The following is a 23,242-nucleotide window of genomic DNA, read 5'->3' on the forward strand; positions in this document are numbered from 1 at the left end:
AGTAAGGTGGGAACATTGGGAGGGGATAAGTTACTTAGGGGAAGGTCCATAAGTCCATCAAGAATCTGGAAATAGGGGCAGCTAGGTGGTGCAGTATATAGAGCACTGGCCCTGGATTCACGAGGATCTGAGTTCAAATCCGACTTCAGACACTTGACACATAGTAGCTGTGTGACCCTGGGCAAGTCACTTAACCCTCCTTGCCCCGCAAAAAAAAAAAAAAAAAAGGTCTGGAAATGACAAAGACAGTCAGCCCCAGGCAATTCATTTGTCTGGGAAAGAGAGGACTGGGTGGGGAATCAGTTCTCAGTAAATTTTGTAGTTTTCACCCATAAATACTTGTTGGTATCTCATCAGTAGGCCTCCACCAGTCTCGACCATGGATCAGTGCCTTGAAGAGCCACAGGCCATAGCGTGGCTGTGCAGTCTGATACGGGAGCCGCAGCTCCTGAGTAACCAGTAACTGCCACATCCCGTGTTGTATCTGCCCTATGAGGAGTAGCTGGAGTGTCCTCTTCAGGGCACTGGCCTGGGCAGATCAATATGGAAAACAAGCTGTTGCCCATGCAGCAGGTTTTCCCTCTCTGAGACATTGGTGGATCCAAAGGAGAGGCAGAGCCAATACAGTTTGGCACCACTGCTGCCGCAGGAGTTGCCAGAGGGATGTGATGTCCAACATCCAACTGCCTAAGAGACTCCGACTCCTGATTTTTCATCGGGTTAACTACCAAAGCCTTTCCCATATATGGGTATAGCCACAAGGCAGCAGAGGTTTAAAATCAGGGTTTCCTTCCCCTAGGCGGGTTGCTGCCAAGGCTAATGAGCCCCACCTGCCCAAAAGGTATCTCATCAAGTGTGTAATAAATGATGAACTGATTTTAAAATGTCTCTTCTATCAAAGCTGGAGTTCCCCAAGGAAGTGACCATGTCCATTTCCATGAGAATGGGAGCTCTTTGAAGAGATCCTGATTTCTCCTCCATTACTACCTGTATTCTGTCCCCAACACTGAGGTTTAGAGAATAAAGAATGCTCAACCCTAGAAGATATAGACCCCTTGAGGACATGGACTGTTTTTTCACCTTCGAAATCCCAGTGCCTATGTCTAGCCTATGCCTACCACATACTAGGTGTTCAAGAAATGCTTGTTGAATAAATGAACCTACTATTCACACCGGTTAACACTTTACCTAAGATTCTCAAACCAGAGCCTATATAAAGCAAATGTTCCTCAGGGCAATAGCTAATATAAATATATGCAGCTTTAAGGTTTACCAGGTACTTCCCTCCCAAGAAGCCTGGGAGCTAGGGAGCCTGGAGAGTTATTGTCCCCTTTTGGAGGGGGTGTGGGTGGCCTAGAGACACGGAGCTGGTATCCGAATCAGAATTCAATCCAGATTCAGTGCCTCTTTCTACCATGCCACCAAAGCAAATAAAACCCACAGGAAAAACCCCCAGTCTTCTTTTCCACTAATGGTTGCATCCTCTCTGATAGTGATTGTGTTAAGATAATGGATTTAGCAGATACTCAGGGACCCACCTGGAGATTTAAATTGACTGAATTAGATAAGGCAATTTACTGTTGACCACTTACTAGATTGTAAGCACAACTGGCTGGTACTTAAGAGTACTTAAGAAAGCGTGGTTCTCAGAACCTAACAACTTTTGAACTTTGACCACCTTCCAACACAGTCAACCAATCAGCTTGAAGAACCTCCCATTTCTGGGAGGGGACAGGAAGGAGACGTGGAGGCTGCGCAGGGAGCTTGCTCTCTTTTGGTTCCTGGCCATGACGTGGTGGAGAGAAGACTTCAGAGGACTTCACAGGGAAGTTAGGAAAGTTAGGATTGCCAGATTATAGGAATTCTGTTCTCAATCTTTCTCTTTCTTTTACTATCTTTCAATAAACTCTTAAAAAACCTAAACTCGTTTATCAGTGATTTTAGTTAGTTTCCCCCAAAACTGGGGGGACAGATTAGAACCTACATTTAGAAATTTAAATTACGCATGATATAGGCTGAGAATGGAAATGTTTTTACTTCACTAAGAATTGAGTGTGGGGAGGCAAGAAGTGTCACAGGAAAAAGGTGGGGGTCCTTAGGCATTCCTCAGTAAAGAATTACACTCACATATAGTCCAGTTAGGATTTAAAATGGTCTTTTATTTGGCACTAGAGAAAGTGACCGAGGGTTAAATCAAAGACTTCAACCCTGGAGAGAAGGTGTTTTAGAAACATTCTCCCCCCAGAACAGAAGGAGGGCAAAAGCTTTTATAGAGGATATGGGGGTGGGGGTGGGGGGCAGCTAGGTGGCCCAGTGGATAGAGCACCGGCCCTGGAGTCAGGAGTACCTGAGTTCAAATCCGACCTCAGACACTTAACACTTACTAGCTGTTTGAGCCTGGGCAAGTCACTTAACCTTCATTGCCCCACAAAAAAAAAAAAAAAGAAAGGAAGGAAGAAAGAGAAGGAAAAGAGGATAAATGGGATAACCACCTGAAAAAGTAAGTTCCTTTTTGGGGTGGGGTAGGGAAAGCCTGGATGCTTGTCAAATTCCTGAGAGTCAGGGAGATTTTTTTTTTTTAAATGATAGTCCTGGCCTTTGGGGTTCTCTGTTTTCTAGCTCCAGTCAGGTAATAGCCACACCTAAGTGACTTTCTGGCTATAGAATTTTATCTCCTCTTATTTTTTAGGTGAGTCTGTCCTGATATCTAGTTGGTCAATCTAAACTTTAATAGTCCCTTGATTCCCCCATATGTCTGTCCTGTTATCTGGTCATCTTTGGTTTTGCTTCTTATAAGAGAAACTTCTGATTTATCCTAAGCCCCATGTCAAGAAGCTGGCCCCAGAGTAATCCAGAGTGGGTGTTGCCACCCTTCCCCAGGGTAACCTGGAGCCACAGAGAAGCACAATGGCTCAGAAATGATAGATATGTAAAAATCATTCTGGTAAGACTTGGACTTGTTGGGGGGGGGGTACCTAATGCCCCAAAGGTCCCAGGAGCTGTATTTCTTGCTAGCTTCCAAAGAAAGCTAGGGAAATTGGGACTATAGGATGGAATTTTTTGTTGTTGTTTTTTTCTAATGGGAGACAGAAACAATAAAGATACACACAGAGGAATGAGTGGGAGACTTCAGGAACTGAGTTGGAAATAATCAGCAGCCAAGGGGCAGCAGAAGAAAGAGAAAGGGGGAAAAAAAGAAGACTGAGCTTGGACAAAGAAGGGAGGGATCCCAGAGAGTCATTGGCCTTGCAGGCATCACTGAGCAGAAGATTCAGGCTGAAGCTGCTCCTGTACCCATTATTCAAGGACAGAGGGAGGTTCTAAGAAAAGGTCTGTGTTTCCCCCAATTTCCCCTCCCGTACCTGTTTATCAACAGACAAGTCAACAAGTAACCCTTGGTTCACTTCTCTACCCAGACTGGAAACCTGAATTTTGCCTGAATCAAAGAGGCCAGGGGTTAGCTGGAGATAAACAAAAATTAAATTAAGGCAGAGAGCCAGGCCTCTGCCCAAATGTTAGGAATTTTCCTAACTGGAGACTCTCACGTGTGTATGTGACTGTGATTGCATGCCTAATTTTTCAATTTAACATAAACTCCCTAAAGCAGCAGAGAAGCCTAGCAGGTGCATCTGAAGGGCTCATCTATTGCCCCTAGGCTGAAATATCATCTAAGAGCTAGTGTGGCACAGCCGCCTACACAGAGTGGTAGCATTAATATCCCATCCAACAGTGGTGTGTGTGTGTGTGTGTGAGAGAGAGAGAGAGAGAATGTAGGGAGAGACAGAAGACACACACACACACACACACACACACACACACACAAAGACACGGAGAAATTCACAAAAACAGAGAATCAGAATTTATTCATTGCACTGTGCTGATCGTTGGGGATACAAATGCTAGCAAAAGAGAGTCCTTGCCCTTGTCATGGACCGGTTCTGGTCCAGTCGACACCCTCAAGGAGTTTACATTCTAATGAGGGGGAGAGATAATCTGTTAAGGAGGCATCGAGGTGGTGTAGTGGATAGAACACTGGGCTTGGAATCAGGAGGATTCATCTTCATGAGTTTGAATCTGGCCTCAGGCACTTTACCAGCTAGGTAACCCTGCGGAAATCATTTAATCCTGTTTGCCTCAGTTTTCTCATCTGTAAAATGAATTGGAGAAGAAAATAGTAAAGCACTCTAGTATCTTTGCCAAGAAAACCCCAAATCGGGTGACAAGGGGACAAACAACTCAATAATAACCCTTTGAGGAGAATAGAAAGAAGGCTGGAAGAGAAAGCTAAGAGGTGATGTCCAGGGGTGATTAGGGTAAAATGAAGCAAGAACTCACCCATTTTCCCACTGAGTCTCAAAACTCTGGAATCTTCAATGGTTCTCCCCCCTTCCTCACCCAAACACAACAAAGTCCTTTCTGCCTCCTCCATATCTTTGGCAACCTGAATTTATACTGCAACCACCCTATTCAGATCTCAGTCATTTCTGGACTAATAAACTCATCAGTGTGGCTGTCTCTATTCTATACTAAACTTGATCTTGTCACTTTTACATGAAAAACCCCATGTGAATCCCCATTCCTATCAAGTGCCCATAGCAGAAACCCAGGGCCCCTACAACGTCTAACCTTATATTACAGCTATTCTCTACGGTTTTCCTTTGGAGCAGGACAAGAGTACCCTCTGTCCCTCCTTTCATCCTCTGCTCTGCTCCCTCTTTTTTATTTTTGTTCACAAAATCTCCAATATCTGGAATGGTCTCTCCCCACCCCCCATCTCCCTATATTTATCTGTTGATGTGTCTCCATTTATTCAAGGCCCAACTCACAAGCTACCTCTGACCTCTGCCCCTCAGCCAAAGGTGAAAAGGCCCTCTCATCTCAAATTTCTCATAGTACTTTGCCGGGACACCTCATTTGCACTTCCCTCCTAACCTAGTTATTTGTGTGCTTGTATTTTGGAATTAGACCCTGGATCGCTGAGATAGTATTCTATCTTTGTAAATCCAGCACCTATCACCCAGAAACTGCTTAAATAGGTAGAATGGGACTGAGGTTTTTTTTTAAACCTAAGAAGGTACTTTTTCATTATTGTCATTTTTTTTTGCGGGGCAATGAGGGTTAAGTGACTTGAGCAGAGTCGAACAGCTAGTAATTGTCAAGTGTCTGAGGTCGAATTTGAACTCGGGTCCTTCTGAATCCAGGGCCGGTGCTTTATCCACTGCGCCACCTAGCTGCTCCCAAGGGACTGACTTTTTTTAAAAAGCACTCTCAGGGGCAGCTAGATGACGCAGTGATTAAAGCACCAGCCCTGGATTCAGGAGTACCTGAGTTAAAATCCGGCCTCAGACACTTGAGCTGTGTGACCCTGGGCAAGTCACTTAACTCCCATTGCCTGCAAAACAAAAACCAAAAAAAAAAAAGAAAGAAAGAAAAAAGCACTCTCATATCTACTCTATTTTACCCCCACTACAAACCCTTGAAGGAAACAAAAGGTTATTTTTCTCTTCCCACCAATCTCGTAAGTTAAATTACTTGCCCAAGGTCACTGGTAGTTTCTGTCTCCTTAGCCCTTCCCGTTACCCGCCTGCCTGCCCTCGAGGAATTTATACTCCAGTGGGGGAGACCGGCCCCACAAATGAAACCCGAGATCTATTTGAAGGTGACACATTAGCAAGTACGTGACACCTTTCTACTGAAAACAAGCATATTAGCCGCGGGAGCCCAGCCCCAACTTTCCCCAGCGCCTTCTCCCCCGGCTCCCTAGCGGTCCCCTTCGCAGTCCAGCTCCCCCCACGCTTAGCCCGTGCATACACTTCCCCAAAACCCATCGCCCTAATTGCGCCTCCCCCCAACATCTCTCGGGACTCCTCTGGACCGCACTAGCTGACTCAGCGTAAGGAGAGCAGCCTAGGGTAGCCTGGGGCGGGGCGGGGCAACCAGCCTGGGGTTAATTGCTCTGTTTTTAACCATCCTCCCCTCCCCCTTGCCCCTTGCCTCCCAAGTCTTGGCTCCGCCCCTTCTCACCCGACGTGCGGTGGCTACTAGTCAGCCAGCTGCTGCAGGCACTTTGGCCTGGGCGGAGGAGTGGAGGCTGCTTCGACCATCAGCTGGGTTCGCAGTCCTCCCAGCAGCATGACGGCCATCGCGATTCAGGTATACGGGAGGGGACCTCGAGGAGGGAGATGCCGCGAGGAGCTTTGCCCTGGGGCGGGGGTGTCTCCTACTGAGGAACAGAGGGTTCTCCGTACCCATCCCAGCTCCGGGCTGCGTTCCCTGTACTCTCCGGGATCCCGGAGGCTGGGCAGTGAGGCGTCCGCTCCTTCCCCACCGCCACCCCTTTGCAGACGAATTTGGCTTGTTCTGGTCCTCAAGTTGGCCTGGAGGTGACTTTCTCCGCTGGCTGCTGCCTGAGACAGTTCGGGACATCTCCGGCTTGCGGTATTTACTCCTGGGTGTCAGCCTTTGTTTCCCCTTCTGAGTTCATTTCTGCTCTGGGGCTGAATGCGGTGTGGAGAGGTGCGAAAGACAGTTCGGGAGATAGACACTTGTCTCTTCTGTTCTCTGCCCGCTCTTCCTGCAGACATTCCATCGGACCTCTGGCGCCCGGCTCTAGGGGTAGCACTAGCCATTGAGAGGTTTTCCCCCAGAAAAAGGAAGTGTAAAATAGGATGTTAGAATAAAGCCAAAGGGAGAGCAAGTTGGAAAACATGCGTCCAATTTCAAGCCCGAGGATGACTTGACGTTTTCCTACAGTGCGACAGCTGTAGTAGGATTCCCCGAAAAGTTTTTGCCAGTTGACTTTAAAAACAAAAACAAAACTCTACTGCTGTTTGTTTGCACTCTTCCCAGATCTTTTCAGAGCTTCTGTCTTTTTATTTCAGAATATTATCTAATTGCTAGGGGCTCCTTATACAAAGTTGGGTGTTTTAATTTTTAAATCATGCCTTTCTTAACCCCTCCCACCTTCTCCGACAGCCAAACGTATTTGCCTTTCCCACTTTGCTCTATTGGTTCAGTAAACGAATTTGTAAAAGTACCCGAGGCTCGGATGCTCGGGGATCCATTTGTAAAGTAAGAAAGTATCAGGAATTGCTGGTAAGAGACCTAAGGCTGGAGACAGAAAGCTTCTCTTCCCTTCTGTTATATCCAGGTATTTCCACCTTCCCAATTCCCACCCTTCTCTACTCCTCCAAAGTGGCAAAGCCGTATGCTGCCCTCTCAGATTGAGAGACAAAAAAACCTGGGTTCTAGTTAACCACTTAACTAGCTGAGTGACCTTCAGTTTTTATTTTTTTCTTTTTTTAATGATAATTACTCTTTGTTGTTTTTTGTTTTTATTTGTTTTTGGTGAGGCAATTGGGGTTAAGTGACTTGCCCAAGGTCACACAGCTAGTGTCAAGTGTCTGAGGCTGGTTTTGAACTCAGGTTCTCCTGAATCCAAGGCAGGTACTCTATCCACTGCTCCACCTAGCTGCCCCGACCTTCAGTTTTTCAAACTCCTAGGACCTTGGTTTCTTCATCTGTAAAGTGGGAACAATTATTACCTACCCTGCCTATTTCACCAGGTTGTTCTGTGGAACAAACAAAATAATGCAAGTGTTTTGAAAATTGTAAAGTATTCGAATTTTTGGGAGTTATGAATAATCTGTCTAATTTGTAAAAAGCTTTTCTAACCTAATAGGTCTTCGAATCGAACTCTTTTTTTTTTAAGCGAGGCAATTGGGGTTAAGTGACTTGCCCAGGGTCACACAGCTAGTAAGTGTTAAGTCTCTGAGGCCGGATTTGAATTTAGGTACTCCTGACTCCGGGGCCGGTGCTCTATCCACTGCGCCACCTAGCTGCCCCCAAATCAAACTCTTCAAGGACCTTTTTCCTTTTTTTTGGAGTTGTAAGAGATTATGGAATAACTACTGTAGGATTACAACAGAAAACAAAAAGATCTAGTTCCTGCAATGGGGATTGGGATGACTGAGTAGTTCAGGGTTAGAGCAATGGGGAAATGATCTGCTCTGTGAGCAGTTTTCCTTCTCTCTTGCAGCCTAAATTGCAGTTCCAAAAAATGTGTTTCTCAAGGATCATGGAGTTTGCTTTGCCATTATGTTTAGTAAGAGAACACAGGTTTGCTTTTCTAGCTAACTTCCTTCCTTGCTTGCTTGCTGCCAGGTTGACTCTTTAAAAGAAAATCAGATGTTGGCAATTTCTAGCAGGTCCACCAACTTACCATTACTGGGGTGGAGACTCAGAGAAAGTAAAGCCATGGATGGGTAGAAGTAATTCTCACTCATTGAAACTATTGAAGTAGAACCACAGAATATTAGAATTATAAGGGACCTTGGTAAAATTTTAAAGAGAGAGAGAGACAGACAGAGAGAAAGAGAAGAAATTTAAGAATACTTGGGTTTTTTTTTTTTTTGGTGTGTGAAGTGGTTTGAATGTAACCTAGTCCAGAGGAAAGGGTAATAAGAGATATCATTAATCTTCTAATCTCCCTGCTAACTTGAGAATTCAGTGATTCTTTAAAAACAAACAAAACACTTCCACCACTGAATATCTTTCTGATATTGGGTAGCCCTGTAGACTAAAGTCCTTTTTCTACCTAGGACAGGTGGAGCAGTGTGTACCAGTTTTGCTGATAGAGCTGTCTTTAAGGGTGAAAGGTTTCTCTGTCCATGGCTACAATTGGGGGATCAATCAATCAGTAAATATTTGTTAAGTGCCTACATGTGACGGGCACTGTGTGCTAAGTGCTGGGCTTACAAAAATAGGCAAAAGACAGTCCCTCCTCTCAAGGAGCTTACAATCTAATGGAGGAATCATAAGATTTAGAGCTGAAAGGGATATTAGAGATCACTCATCTCATGATGATAATAACTTCATGTTGGGGACCTTTTCATAGTTTTCAAAAAAACACACCCCAAAACAACCCCCAAATCTTTTAGTTTTTCCAAACCTGTTTATCCACATGAAATAGATAGTACATATGCCATCACCCCCATTTTACCTATCAAGAAACTCAACAGGGGGCAGCTAGGTTGTGCCGTGGATAGAGTACTGGCCCTGGATTCAGGAGGACCTGAGTTCAAATCCAGCCTCAGACACTTACACTTACTAGCTGTGTGATCCTGGGCAAGTCATTTAACCTTCATTGCCCTGCAAAAAAAAAAAAAGAAAGAAAAGAAAAAGAAACTCAACAGAGCTTAAGTGAATTGCCCATGGTTACAAAGCTGATGTAGTTAGCCGCTGAGCAGTGACTACCATCATGTGTTGTTACTGACCAAAGACAGAGGGGCATGTCAACTCATAGCTACTTCCCATAGCATTTGGGTTTCAGGCAAGTGACAGTCTCTCAGTGATTCAGTTTCTCCAAATGACGATGGCTATAATACCTACCCTGCCTACTTCACAAAACTTGAATGAGTTTAAAGTGCAATCATAGGTACACTTGTGATTTGAAAGCAAAAAACTTTATTTAATATAGTGGAACTCAGAGTGAGTAAGTGGAAAGGGAAAGTAAGAGTGATTCTCATACACTGGGCAGCCTCTTCTTCCCACCCATCCCACCAGGGTTACAGTCAACACCATTTTCTCCAGGCAGTCATCCTTGCTGCCAGTTCCCTCTAATATTTTATCAAGAAGCCAACAATGCTGGGTTGGGGGGGGGGGTTGGGTGAGGCAATTGGGGTTGAGTGACTTGCCCAGGGTCACACAGCTAGTATGTGTCGAGTGTCTGAGGACAGATCTGAACTCAGGTACTCCTGACTCCAGGGTTGGTGCTCTATCCACTGTACCATCTAGTTGCCCCGATGTTGTTTTTTCAAAACCTTCTGCTCATCTCATTCTTTTTTTTTGTGGGGGGGGGGGCGGGGGGACTTGCTCAGGTTCACACAGCTAGTACGTATCAAGTGTCTGAGGCAGTATTTGAACTCAGGTACTCCTGAATCCAGGGCCAGTGTATTATCCACTGCACTACCTAGCTGCCTCTCAGCTCATTCTTGAGAAACCATTTTGCAGTTGAAACTCAGGCCCAGAAGAGGTAGTCTTCCTTGTACATATATGAAATCAGAAGATCCAAGTCCAAATGCTTCCTACCTCTACTTCTGACCACCTGTGTGATGTTGGGCACATCACTTATTCCCTCTAGCCCTCAGGTTTTTTTAGCTATAAAATGAGGGGATTGGGCTAAGTTATCTTTATAATCTATTCCAATTCTGTGCTATACATCATACCATCCTATATGAATGACTTGCCCAAGGTGACCTAACATGTTAGTGGCAGTGCTGGGAGTAGACCCTGGGTTTGATTTCCCAACCAGCTCTTTCCATTAGACTTCATTAGATATGAATATGTCCTGGAGGGGCCAAAAGGACATTCTAGGGAGAAGGAATGGCTGGAACAAAGATTTAGAGCTACTGGGGCAGCTAGGTGGTACAGTGGATAAAGCACTGGCCCTGGATTCAGGAGGACCTGAGTTCAAATCCAGCCTCACACACTTGACACTTACTGTGTGACCCTGGGCAAGTCACTTAACCCTTATTAACCCTCATTGCCCTGAAAAGAAAAAAAAAATTTAGAGCTACAAAAGCATAGGGCAGGTTCAAGAGACAGAGTAACAAGGAGGCATTTTGAGATTTGCAGGGCACTTCACCTATGTTAATTAATTTGATAAAGCTCAAGAGGACACTGCTGCTAGACTGTAGAACCTCTCATTTCATGTGGTATACTGTCTTCCAGGTTCAGAAGCTGCCGGCTCAGAAGAGGCCAACCAAGTCCTTCTTCGAATCATGCATCCGAACCCTGATCATTTTGTGTGCTGCCATTGCTGTGGTCCTGTCTTCCATCTCCATATTTGATGGTCGCTGGCTCCTGGTGAAGGATCAGCTCTTCGGCCTGTGGCACGTCTGCACCTTCACCATTAATGGTGAGCTGAATTGCTTCACGGACTTGCACCTTGCCCAGGTGGATGGACGACCAGTGGGCATGGGCATGGTCCTGGCCCGAAGCATGGGGGCGCTGGCCGTGGTGGTGGCTATCTTTGGCCTGGAGCTCCTGATGTTCTCCCAGGTGTGCGAAGATGCCCACTCTCGGAGGAAATGGGCTATGGGTTCCACCTTCATCCTAATTTCTTTTGCCTTGTCTTCTGTGGGGTTCCTCAGTTTTGTGATCATCTTCAAGGACCAGGTCACCTTCACAGGTCTCACCTTGATGTTCTGGTGTCAATTCACATCTAACTTCCTCTTCTTCCTAAATGGAATCAGTGGCCTTCACATCAATAGCATCACATACCAGTGAAATGGACCAAATCATTTTTAGAAAATGAGAGATCTCAGTACTTCCAGAGAATGAACTACTCAATGCCTGACAGAAATGGAGTCTGTAAAGCCACTGATTTCTTTAAAGTCATGTACCTTTTGTTTGTGGAGTTTTTGGATTATTTTAAAAAAACAAAACCCCTTGTTCTCATTCATCCAGAGGTCTTAAGAAAAAAGGATTGGAGTCAAGGCTCAGATGCCAGTAATTGTGCTGAGAAGTCAAATTGGCTGGGGCTGTGGGAACGGTTTAAGGAAGGGATCTTCCAATGGTCAAATAAGAAGCTGAAAGTATTCCAAAGTTTTGTTTCTAGGGTAGAAAGATGCCCTTCGAAAGGTTGGCTATGACCTGTGGGGTATGCAGTCAAGGAAACCCCAGGTGACAGCTCAGTTGCAGAGTACAAAGGAGGGGGAGTCCACCTAGATTCAAGAGGTAGGAAACCCAAGACAACAGATTCCTTTATCATTTTTTTTTAATTAAAGAATTTTAAGGTCGTTTTCTCTGCCTATCTTCAACAGCATTTGAAGTGTGGCATCCATGCCAGAAATTCACACTTAACTTTTCCTATATTAGCATAGGGTCCACAGAGCTACTACAAATAACTTTAAGCCTAGATTATTCTTGAGGAACTCCTCCCTCCTGGCCCAGCCCTTCTAGGATTCATCTGTGACCTCAAAAAGCTTTCTCCAGGAGTATCTCTTCCAGGTGGCTATGTCCCATTAAAAGAGAACACATACATCAGAGGAGTTTCTAAGAATTACTGCTTAGTCTGGTTTGGTTGCAACTATCCCTTACTTTCTCCTTCCCCCTGCTCTATCTCCTCCCTTAACCTTTCCTATCCCTTACCTCCCTTATCTCCTTTCCTATCCCCCTTCCTGTTTTTTCCCCATGATTCGGACCTAAAACCCAGTTTTGCCCTGAAATGCCCAGAAAAATGAAAGTAGAAGTATTTACTTGGCTTAAGTTTTCAATATTATTGCCCTCTCTCCCCACCCACCCCCATTTTAAAGATAAGAATCCACTCTTTAAAAAGGTAAATATTTCCAGGAAAATCACCAGTTCCATTCAAACTGATGCAAATTTCCAAAGGTTAAACAACCATTTCATTGTTGAAAGGAGAAAGAGCTTGAGGGAATTTCATTCTTTATGCATTTCAGACTTCATATCAAATTTATTAAATTTTTCAATTGAAGAATTTTTAAATCTTTGTCCTTCATCTTCCCCAGTAGTGGAATGACCCCGGGGTGCTTTTATGGAGTGTTACCTGCCTGACAGTCTTCTGAGGCATGCGGCTGATTTGGAGCTCCAAATGTCTTTACAATCCCATGAACACATTTGGAGCTCAATTAAAAAACTTGTTGGTGTGATCTGGTTTAATTGGATCCCTGAATTGGGAGGGGGGTTGTCCTTCCATCACTGCATAGTTGGGCCTGTGAGGCCTCTGGCAATGCAGATGCCTCTCTCTGGGAGAGAGGAGTTCAGGTGAAGGGTTATTGTTTTCTACCTGCTGGCCAGGTGATTTTCCTTTTCTGGTCCAAGTTCACTGAGTTGGCTTTTACTGACTTCTAAGATCAAGGACACATTCATGTGTGTGTCAGTGAGTTGCTGTGTTTATGCTTGCTTGCTTGCTCAAGCAGGCACCAGTAACAGCTTAAATAGGAGAGTGAATTAATTCAATGTTTTCCATTCCCAGAACACCACAGCTTTAAAAGCAAGAAGCTGTAATTAGTACACATACCTTGACCTGCTAGACTCTGCCAATTGCTGGGTGTCAGACCTTGGGTAATGATTAATGTCCATCATTAAGTTTGTGTGTGTGTGTTTCTGAGGAGGAGGGTTCCTTCTTAGATAGGGAAATAGAGATGACCATCTTTGCCAGCTGGACTTTATCTGCATTCCTTAGCTTTATATTGTCTCCCTTCCAGGTCCTCCCAGGGGCACTCTGGGGTGGAGGGTTTTCCTCAGTCCATTATTTCCATTCCTAACTGTTGATATTCTTCTCATTTCTGTAGCTCTGCCCATCAGGTCTTCCCTCTCCTTCTGTCCATCTGATCTGTACTGGTTAATCTCAGCCTCTTCCCCTCTGCTCAGACTTTCGTCAAACATGTCTTTTTCTCCCCTTGAAAGCCCCTACCCACTGACTTGCCTTGACACAACTGACCAGTGTCCTACCTGCTGTGTTCTCTGCATGTTCCATTCTAGTCACCACCCTTTTTAGGGCCACTCTGTGCATTTATCTTTTGGAGGGGGTGGCCAGCTTTATGCTTTACCTACCAAGACACTAATTACTTGGTTTTAACACTTATTTGGTAGAGCCAAGGGGAAATGAGCAGTCTGAGAAAGGTGTCCATGCTCTGGTCTATTTAGTCACTTGTAAACAAATATATTGCTGCATTTTAAAGCATAATATGCCCCTGAGCATAAAAAAAAATGGAAGTCTTTCTGGGTGAAGGCTCCAGGGACCAAGGGATAGCAAACGTTTGTCAATAACCTTATAGCATTATGGGAGAGACAAGCTGAAATTGCTGCAACCAGACAGTTAAATACTATTCTCCTAATCCCAGACTCTTTCTAGTTTGGGATCTTTGAGAAAGTGAGTAGAGGTTTACAAGGATTAAGGATCTAGGGGCAGTTTTTTCTGAATGTCAACTAATGATTGGGGATTGGTGACATTGTGAATGACAAAGACAGCATTAGGGTAAAGATACAGTAGGAAACCGGGATGGGGATCTAAATTCTATGGACAGTGCAGATAGGTGTAAAAGTAAACACCAAAATCCTGACAGAGGGATGATAACTGTGAGGACTGTGGGGGCAGGATGAGATGGAATAGGAAAGGAATCATCAAACTGTCCCTGAGTTTCCAGCAGCTCTATTGACATTAAATCAAAAGGCCCTTTCCCCATGGTGAAATCTGTGACTGACCCCAGGGAAACCTAAAAAAAAAACCCCAATTGTTTAGGCTAACCTTGGTCTTACCCCTGCCACTGAGGCTGAGTGGCCAGGGAGCTCATTGCTTTTCTGGAGGGAAACTTTAGGACCTTCAGGAGACTTTGAAGCTCACTCTTCTCTGGTCATCGTGGGAAGCCCAGCTGCATCAGCAAAGGGACTTTTACCCCTCGCTATTTAGCCTCTCTCCAGCAAGAGAGACTAGACATTGGACTCAGACATTTGCTATCGATGTTCTAATTGCAGATCATACTTATTTGTACTCGGACATTTTCTATGTGTATCTTAAGTGCAAAAGGCAAACGTGTGTACCTTTTCCAGTGTTAAACCTCAATGGGTTTCTTTGTGTTGTGTTTGTTCTTTAAATGAAGAGTCAACTTTCAAGAACTAATGATGTCCAATAAAGTAATTCAGCTCATACAGGTTCTAAGTGTGTGTCTATCAATAGGGCCACCTTGAGTTGTGGAAGGGACCCAAGGCTATTGGTATCAACTTATTCCCTTCTTTCATTTCCCACATATTGGTAGCCAGGCTCAGCAAAAAGGTCTTAAGTCTCAGCAGGGAATTCTACTTGTCTCAAACCAAAGTAGAATGAAACTTGCCTTATCTATCTATCTATCTATCTATCTATCTATCTATCTATCTATCTATCTATCTATCTATCTGATGGGGCAATGAGGGTTAAGTGACATAGCTAGTAAGAGTTAAGTGAGGCTGGATTTGAACTCAGGTACTCCTGAATCCAGGGCTGGCACTTTACCACTGCGCCATCTAGCTGCCCCCCCCCTTATTTATATATATAATAATATTTTAATAATATAATAATCTTTTCTTTTCTTTTTGCGGGGCAATGAGGGTTAAGTGACTTGCCCAGGGTCACATAGCTAGTAAGTGTCAAGTGTCTGAGGCCGGGCTGGTGCTTTATCCACAATTAGTGCCCTTCCTCAACAGTCCTATTTTTCTAAAGTATGCACTTCCATAAAGCTCCTCATCCCTTTTTAGTCCCTAATCTTAAATTTGAGAGCCATCCCATGAAGAGACCAGGAGAGCTGAGCTAATCTCAGATAATTTAGAAAATGTTATTAGTCAACAGTATTGTTTAGGTTGGGAAACACTATAAAAACACAATGTCTAACAATTCACACGTACTGAAGCAGAGTACTGGACTGATTCAAAGTACCTGTCTTAAAATCCTGGTTCTACTTATATACTTGGGCCTTCTAGGGAGATGAACTTTTCCCTGTTTCTAAAAAACAAAACAAAACTTGGCGAGTAGGGCTTAGGGAAGGGTGACGGGGAGGTTAATTGAGCGTTCTTGTTTCTCTTTTATGGGTTACAGTGCAATCAGAATAAAAGTTCTAAGTGGGAAGGAGGGAAACCTACAGAGACAATGTGAGCAGGAATGCTTTGGTCGAGGTTGCCAGGATGAAGAATGAGTACTTAATTGAAGATGTCTCTCTTTTAAACACATAAACATTGACACAAGATTTGGGACTTTAATGCTATTTCCTTGATGGAATATAAAGAGTACCCGTGCCCCTCAGAACTTGTTGGACCATTTATAACACATTGAGGAAAACTGAGTCATGACTCATGTAAATCAGACCTATGCTCTTGGATGTAGGCTCTAAAAGGCATTAGAAACAAATCTGAAGAAATGGACAAAGACCATAGCTGAGAGACACAGAGAAAAGAGGAACAACGCAATGTACTTGGGTCCCTAGGGTACGGGTGTAGGAACTCCCATCCCTGCCAAGATTGAAGCTGATCCATGTAAACCTAGAGCTTCAATTTTGGATGAGGTTATATCTCTGGGGTGGGGGTGGGGGTCACATCAAGGATGCTTGTGGACTGCAAGTCTGGAGAAAGAAGGTTACTTGACTTAAGCAACAAGCATTTTCCCTGCTCCTCCCCTTTCCCCATATGTGTGTAATGTTGGCCTCTGTCTCTGTGCATGCATGCGTGTGTGTGTGTGTGTGTGTGTGTGTGTGTGTGTGTGTATGTATAATGTTGGCCTTTTTACCTTGTTTTGAAATTTTTAGTTTTGTTGTGTTTTTTAAATTGCTATTATCTTGCCAACTCTAATCATGCCTATGAGAACATTCTACAATTATATTTTAGGAGTGTATATAATCTCTAAGACCCTCCAATTATGAGAGCTGTGGACCCTTGGGAACAAATATTGATTCTGAGAACTTGAGATAGTCCTCAGAGACAGCAGCAGATAGAGGCATCAGTAGAGTCATGAGTTCCTAAATCAGTATTCCTGGAGAGAGGATAAATAGTTCCTGAACCAAACAGGACCCAAAGTCAAGGAGCAGCAAGTGATAGAAAAGAACTATGACATAGAGGAGCAAACCCTAATTTCTGTGCTGGGTGAAATCAAGTTTGCCCTGTAATTGATGCTTCATTAACCTGAATGCTTACATGAGAACTGAGGGCACTTCTACTTTCTCCAGTAAATACATGGACATGGGCTCTATGCTGATGTTCTGGGGAGACCCTAGATAGGGTGACAACGATGAGCCAAATTCTAACATTCTCGGGGGATGGGAGCATGAGCCAAAGAATGATTTTTGGGAAGCATCCTCCCATCCACCCCCAAGACTGAATCCTGCAAACTGCAAAGAGCCATCCCTGCAAACCCAGAACTTAGCTTCTGGGCCATGGGGTATATCTATTTACATCCACATTGTGTGTTTTAAGAAATAATAAGCGGGGCGGGGGTGGGGCAGCTAGGTGGCGCAGTGGATAGAGCACTGGCCTTGGTTTCAGGAGTACCTGAGTTCAAATCTGACCTCAGACACTTGATACTTACTAGCTGTGTGACCATGGGCAAGTCGCTTAACCCCCATTGCCCTAAAAAAAAAAAAAAAGAAAAGAAAAGAAAAGAAAAGAAAAAAGAAATAATAAGGGGGCGGCTAGGTGGCACAGTGGATAAAGCACCGGCCCTGGATTCAGGAGTTCCTGAGTTCAAATCCGGCCTCAGACACTTGACACTTACTGGCTGTGTGACCCTGGGCAAGTCACTTTTTTGCCCCGCAAAAAAACCCCAAAAAACAAAAAACAAAACAAAAAAGAAATCATAAGCCCCCTTTGCTCCCAAATCTCTCTTACTTGTCTTGGAGCCACTCTCCTCTTATACCCAGACTAAAAGTCCCCTCTCCATTCAAGCCACTCCTCTAACCTTAGGAAAGGTAAGCATGTTGTCTTCCTCCTATGAAAATGAATATATTTTTACATTTATGTTTACATTCGGTGAAACACCTCTCTATAATAACTTTTCTTTTTTCTTTTTTTTGCAGGGCAATGAGGGCTAAGTGACTTGCCCAGGGTCACACAGCTAGTAAGTGTCAAGTGTCTGAGGCCAGATTTAAACTCAGGTCCTCCTGAATCCAGGGCTAGTGCTTTATCCACTGCGCCAGCTAGCTACCCTTATAATAACTTTTAATCTCTGAATCATTAAATCTGATGGCCTCTTTTCAGCCCTTGTCCTCCATGATATTTAGCCCATTGCCCACATTACCCTACTGTATATTCTCCCCTCCCCTGGCTTCACAAAAACTACCCACATAAACCTGGGGGTAAAGGAAGGACAGAGGAATCTCCTCTCACCTTCCTTAAGCACAGGACAAAGAAAGGGAGGTGGGATAAGATTTGGATCAGAGGATTTAGGGTCAGAAAGAATCCAAGAAACTATTCTGGTCCAATTTCTTCATTTTATATAAGAGGAAACTGGGCACCAGAGAAGTTAAGTGACCTCTACAAGGTCATACAGATAGTAAGTGGTAGAGCAAGGATTTGAATCTATGTCCTTTGAATCAAAATCCAGTTTTCTTTCCACTTCAGTCTATGTCTTTTATTAGATGACTACATTAGTTGTCACTTTGGACAGTCCAGGGAGAGTGAGGTACAGCTAAATTACAGTGGTGTGGGTGAGATGACTATGATAATAGTAGGTGGCTCGAGAGGGTAGCATGGGACACAGAAAGGTGTATGAGAGATGAGGAGACAGAGGAGACAGATGAGGGCAACGGACCAAATTTACCTCTTTACACTATTTTGCAAGGGGTGAGGATGGATAGAGAAAAGAATCATGATTCAAAAGGCTTCTCTGACCCTTCTGCTATGTATATAGGAGAAGAGAAAGAGAAGTGTGTAAAGGTGAACTGGCCTCTTCATCATATTCCAATTCCTAAGAGAATAAGAAGAAACTTGGAATTCCCAATCCTTTCCTTCCAAGTACCTCAAAATATCTTTGTAACTTTTACCAGTTGGTTTTAGTCCTGCCCACTGGAACCATAAACACATAGGTCAGATATACTCTTTTCTTCCATGGGATAGCCCTTCAAATATTTTAAAATAGTTATCATTTTCCTGAAAATACCCAGATCTTTCCATCATTCTTCCTATGACATGGCTTCAAGTCACTTCTCCGTCCCAGTTACCTTCCTCTGCACATGCTCAACACCATTCTAATTTCTTTGCTTTGGGGATTCCTCTCCTCCTGTCTCAGAGAGACCTGACCAAGAATTGGGGGAGGGAGGTAACCAAGTGAGATCAGGAACTGGTACTCTAAAGAAAGGAAAAAGCAAAAGGACGTATACCCAGGCTGGGAACACGGAAATTGTCACTGTCGCCATGGTAGGCATTCCACAGTCGAGCTGGCTCTCTAGAGTGTGGTTCTCAGAGAAACCTCTCTTTACTGATACCTGCCATCCCTTACACCTTTCCAGAGCAGTTCAGTGCTCGTCGGTGCTTCCAACCCCCGACCAAGATCTCTTCCATCTGCCTAGCCCCTGGTCCCTCAGATGACACTGGCTTTCCAGGCAGTTCCTCTGCCCTGCTCCGATGGGCTGGTTTTAGTCATCTGGGTGAGGCCACTGGTTCCATTGCTGAAGGAGGAACTCATTGATGGACGCATCCAGAACCAGTTATTCAAGTGCCGCTGCCGCCACTTTCTCTGGATCTCCAGCTGCACCTGCCCCCAGAGACAAGAAGTGAATCTTCTAACCAAGATAATTTACACACACATATCCTGCTCATTCCCAGCTCTCCATCGTTGCTCTTTCTGTGCCATCAACCTGAAACCCTATTCCACACTTATTCCTCGCAACCCCTCAATAGATGTTAGCTCCTTGAGAGCTCCTTTATTTCTCTTTTGTCTTTGTATTCCCAGCACCAGAATAGTGCCTAGAAAATAGTAGTGCTTAATGCATGCTTGTTGATTGATTACTATTCTTCTTTTATTGTGGAGCTTAAATTCCACTTCCCCCAGGAAACCTTCCAAGACTATTTTAGCCGACAGTCTTCTCTATTCTATAGTCCTTTGGAGTTTCTAGTCTTTGTCAGTCATTTAAGACTGAATCCCATAACTCAAAAAACCAAAAACGAAATGGGGGCAGCTAGGTGGCACGGTGGATAAAGCACCGGCCCTGGATTCAGGAGAACCTGAGTTCAAATCTGACCTCAGACACTTGACACTTACTAGCTGTGTGACCCTGGGCAAGTCACTTAACCCTCATTGCCCTGCAAAAACAAAAAACAAAAAAGACTGAATCCCATGTTCTCTTAGAACTAAATGCTATGTTTTCTTAATCGCTTTTTTTTTTTTGGTGAGGCAGTTGGGATTAAGTGACTTGCCCAGGGTCACACAACTAGTAAGTGTCAAGGGTCTGAGGCTGGATTTGAACTCAGGTCCTCCTGAATCCAGGGCCAGTGCTCTATCCACTGCACCACCTAGCTGCCCCAAATGCTATGTTTTCTTAGGAGATATGAATGTGTTTTTTTTCTCTAAACAAACACCATAACTCATACTTCCAAATAAGTGTTGTTCTCATCAAACCAGTCACCTTTGGAATATGCTTACTCCAGTGATGTTGTTCATTTGGAATTGCCTTATAGACATCATTTTGACTACCCTCCATGGTGGTGACACATCTTTCCCCTTTAAAGAAAACTTGACTTTTTTGAAATTTCCAAAAATCGTTTGGGAAAAGCTCAGAACAAAGTCCTAATGAATAAAGTAAGCTAAGGAATTAGGGTTTTGTTCAAAAACAAAGTAATGAGATCTTATCTTTTGTGGCTCATAAATGAACTCTGAAGATCATTTCCAAAGAAGTTCCCAAACCATTTTAAACCAACTTACTGTTGGAATAAGAATTTATCCTCTTCAAGCCCAAGGGTGTGCTAGTAAATGTTGAACAACCAACTTTTCAGGAGAAAAAAAATGTGTACATGATATACTTTAAAGTTTCATGTGCATTGTTAATATTTTCTATGTCACTTTCCTTAGTTTAGATGATCACCAAAACTGAGCACTAATTTGCAGTATTTGCTGATTTCTAGGTGTAAATGCTTACACTAAAAATTTCACAATCCTCACCAGCTCCTGCCTGCACCTCTAAAAACTGACTACTTTGAAGAGGAAAATAGGAAACTACTTAGTGAATTCTTACATTTATTCAGTCTCTCTCCTCTGCCCAACTAAACTACCAGCTCATTGAAAACAAGGACCATGTCTCACACAGGCAAAAGCAAATAAAAGTTGCCCTAATATAATTTCATGGCAATAACATATAAATGAATCCCAGAGACAGTAGAAAAACACCTCTGTAATATCATTTATAACAGTTTCCTATCTTTACTGTTTTGTCTCCCCTGCAACACCCAACACAAAGTGGAGGACACAGTAAAAACTTAACAAGTAATTAGTGACTTATTGGTATACCCTCCTATCCAGCTCTTCATTCCAGGGGATCAGTGAGGGGATGGGAGAAACTGCCTTGATTACTAATTTTACGATCAGTACATGGGGAGATAAGTTTCAGAATCTACTCTGAAGACCTTAAAGAATCTCTAAAATGAGTGTTGGTATATCTTGGGATAGGGCAGTGAGTATAGAGGCAAGGGGTTACCCTCAGTAATGCCTCTGTGGATTTGAGGGAATATGATATTTCTTCTCATGGGTCCTTTCTCCCTAGGTTCTCAACTATCATCTTCAGTAGGAGCCAAAGGGCATAACCAGAGACATCTAAAAGAGATAAAGGCAGCTATAAAGTATGAGTTAGTCAAAGACTGGAACCAGGTTGGCAGTTGTCCTGAAACTATGCAGGTTCTGGGATCATTTTCCTCTGTGTTTGTCCCAGGGTCTCCTGCCCCCTGGTACTAACCCATTCCGACATCCCTTTAAAGTATTGCAGGAACCTTTTCTCCCCGAACTAGAAATCTTTGATTCTTCTGAAGTATCCCATGAATACCTACCTCCCCATTGAGGAAGCAGTAGAGGACGGCCACCACCAAGCCCTGCCAAGGGAAAGAATCACAGTGTTAGAAAGGCAACCTAACTGACCCAATCCAGAACTCGAAGGATCACAGTATAGTAGAAAGAACACTGGTGCTGCAAAGGACCCAGGTCTAAGTTCTAGCTCTGATGCCCACTACCTGTGTGGTTTAGGCAAATTGCTTAGACTCTGCAGGCCTCAGTTTCCTCATCTGTAAAATGAAAGGGTTAGAATAAATGGCCTCTTTCATCCATGGCAGCTCTAGATCTAAGTAGAGCCCATGATCTGCTATGCCCTCTAACCTTCCATTTCCATCTACCAAAACAACTGGTACATCAAATTTCTGTGAGAGGCAACATTATTATCGCCATTTTAAAAAGGAGGAAACTGAGGCTCTAAAATGGTAAGTGACTTACCCAGGGGTCCTAGAGCTAGTAGGTATTAGAAGCAGGATTTGAACCCAGATCTTCCAAGTATGGCACTCCATGTTGTTTTTTTGTGGGGCAATGAGGGTTAAGTGACTTGCCCAGGGTCACACAGCTAGTAAGTGTCAAGTGTCTGAGGCTGGATTTGAACTCAGGTCCTCCTGAATCCAGGGCCAATACTTTATCCACTGCGCTACCTAGCTGCCCCCCTGATTCAATTGTAAGATCCATGAGGGTAGGGATCATACATTTTGAAACTTTTTATCTTCCCCAGAATCTAGTACAGTTCTCTGAAACAGGAGGCACTTAATCAATGTTTATTATTGTTGGGCAGAGTACTAGGTTTTGTCTCTCTCTTCGTTCTGCCCTCCTTCCCCCATTCCCTTTTCTCCATAAAATCAATTCTCATCTGTCAAAGAGAAAGAAAATATTTTGTAAATTAATTCACATTAAGGCATATATATCCTTTTAATAAATTACCTAATTCCATTAGAATTTGTATTTAACAAGAGATGAAGCCAAGACCAAAGAAGTGACTGTTCAGTAGAAATTCAAGCATCAAAAACAAGTCAATAGGGAAGAAGATATTTGGGGCAAAAATCTTGCTGATTGGCATGCACACTCCCTTCTTTCCTCTCTAAGCTCTGGGCCTACAACTGGCAACATGGCTAAACATACCAAGAATGTCAGAATTGTTGGTAAATATGGAACACATTATGGTGCATCCCTCAGAAAAATGGTGAAGAAAATTGAAATTAGCCAGCATACCAAGTACACTTGCTTCTTCTGTGGCAAGACCAAAATGAAGAGACGGGCTGTGGATATCTGACATTGTGGATTCTGTATGAAAACAGTAGCTGGTGGTGCATGGACCTACAATACCACCTCTGCAGTCACAGTCAAATCCGCCATCAGAAGACTGAAGGAATTGAAAGACCAGTAAGATCTTTTCCCCATCAAATATCTGTAGCCCATAGTCCAACAATAAATGGGTTAATTTATGGAATAAAAAAAAAAGGTCTTTCTGATGACCCTTAAATCACCCTTAATAAAGGTTACTTCCTAGTTCAAATTCAAATAAGGTTAGACCTGTCTACTGCTTCAATCCCCTATGCCTTCAACAGAGGCTCATCATGGCCAGGAAAGGGTGGGAAGCTAGGGCTGGTGAAAAAGTGTCCAGCTTAATTAGTTTTTTCCTAGTTGTACTGTCAATATCCTCAGAAAGAACTGACCTTATATAAGCAAATTTGAAAGTCCATTTCTTTTCATGTGAGTTGT

General features: G+C 43.6%; 2 protein-coding genes and 1 long non-coding RNA gene across 3 annotated transcripts in view; 1 reads left to right on the forward strand and 2 right to left on the reverse strand.

Moving 5' to 3' along the window:
- Window positions 1–3,844: 3,844 nt before the first annotated feature.
- Window positions 3,845–6,322, reverse strand: LOC122750392. Its single transcript, XR_006355742.1, has 2 exons — window positions 6,025–6,322; window positions 3,845–4,147 (listed from the first exon to the last, which is right to left on the reverse strand). It is a non-coding gene; the product is annotated as an uncharacterized LOC122750392 (long non-coding RNA).
- Window positions 6,019–14,667, forward strand: TMEM37 (transmembrane protein 37). The gene is made up of 2 exons (XM_043997112.1): window positions 6,019–6,153; window positions 10,732–14,667. The coding sequence occupies exons 1-2, from the start codon at window positions 6,133–6,135 to the stop codon at window positions 11,287–11,289; spliced, it is 579 nt and encodes a 192-aa protein (XP_043853047.1). The 5' UTR covers window positions 6,019–6,132; the 3' UTR covers window positions 11,290–14,667.
- A 3,422-nt stretch (window positions 14,668–18,089) lies between these two features.
- SCTR (secretin receptor) overlaps window positions 18,090–23,242 on the reverse strand; it is a 92,775-nt gene continuing 87,622 nt past the window's right edge. The window contains exons 12-13 of the mRNA XM_043995166.1: window positions 21,520–21,561; window positions 18,090–19,237 (exon numbers count right to left, since the gene is read on the reverse strand). Coding sequence (XP_043851101.1) covers window positions 19,064–19,237; window positions 21,520–21,561 — 216 coding nt within the window. The 3' untranslated portion in view covers window positions 18,090–19,063. The remainder of the gene's footprint in view (window positions 19,238–21,519; window positions 21,562–23,242) is intronic.

This window comes from Dromiciops gliroides, chromosome 3 (genome assembly GCF_019393635.1).
Source record: "Dromiciops gliroides isolate mDroGli1 chromosome 3, mDroGli1.pri, whole genome shotgun sequence".
NCBI classification, from domain to species: Eukaryota; Metazoa; Chordata; class Mammalia; order Microbiotheria; family Microbiotheriidae; genus Dromiciops; species Dromiciops gliroides.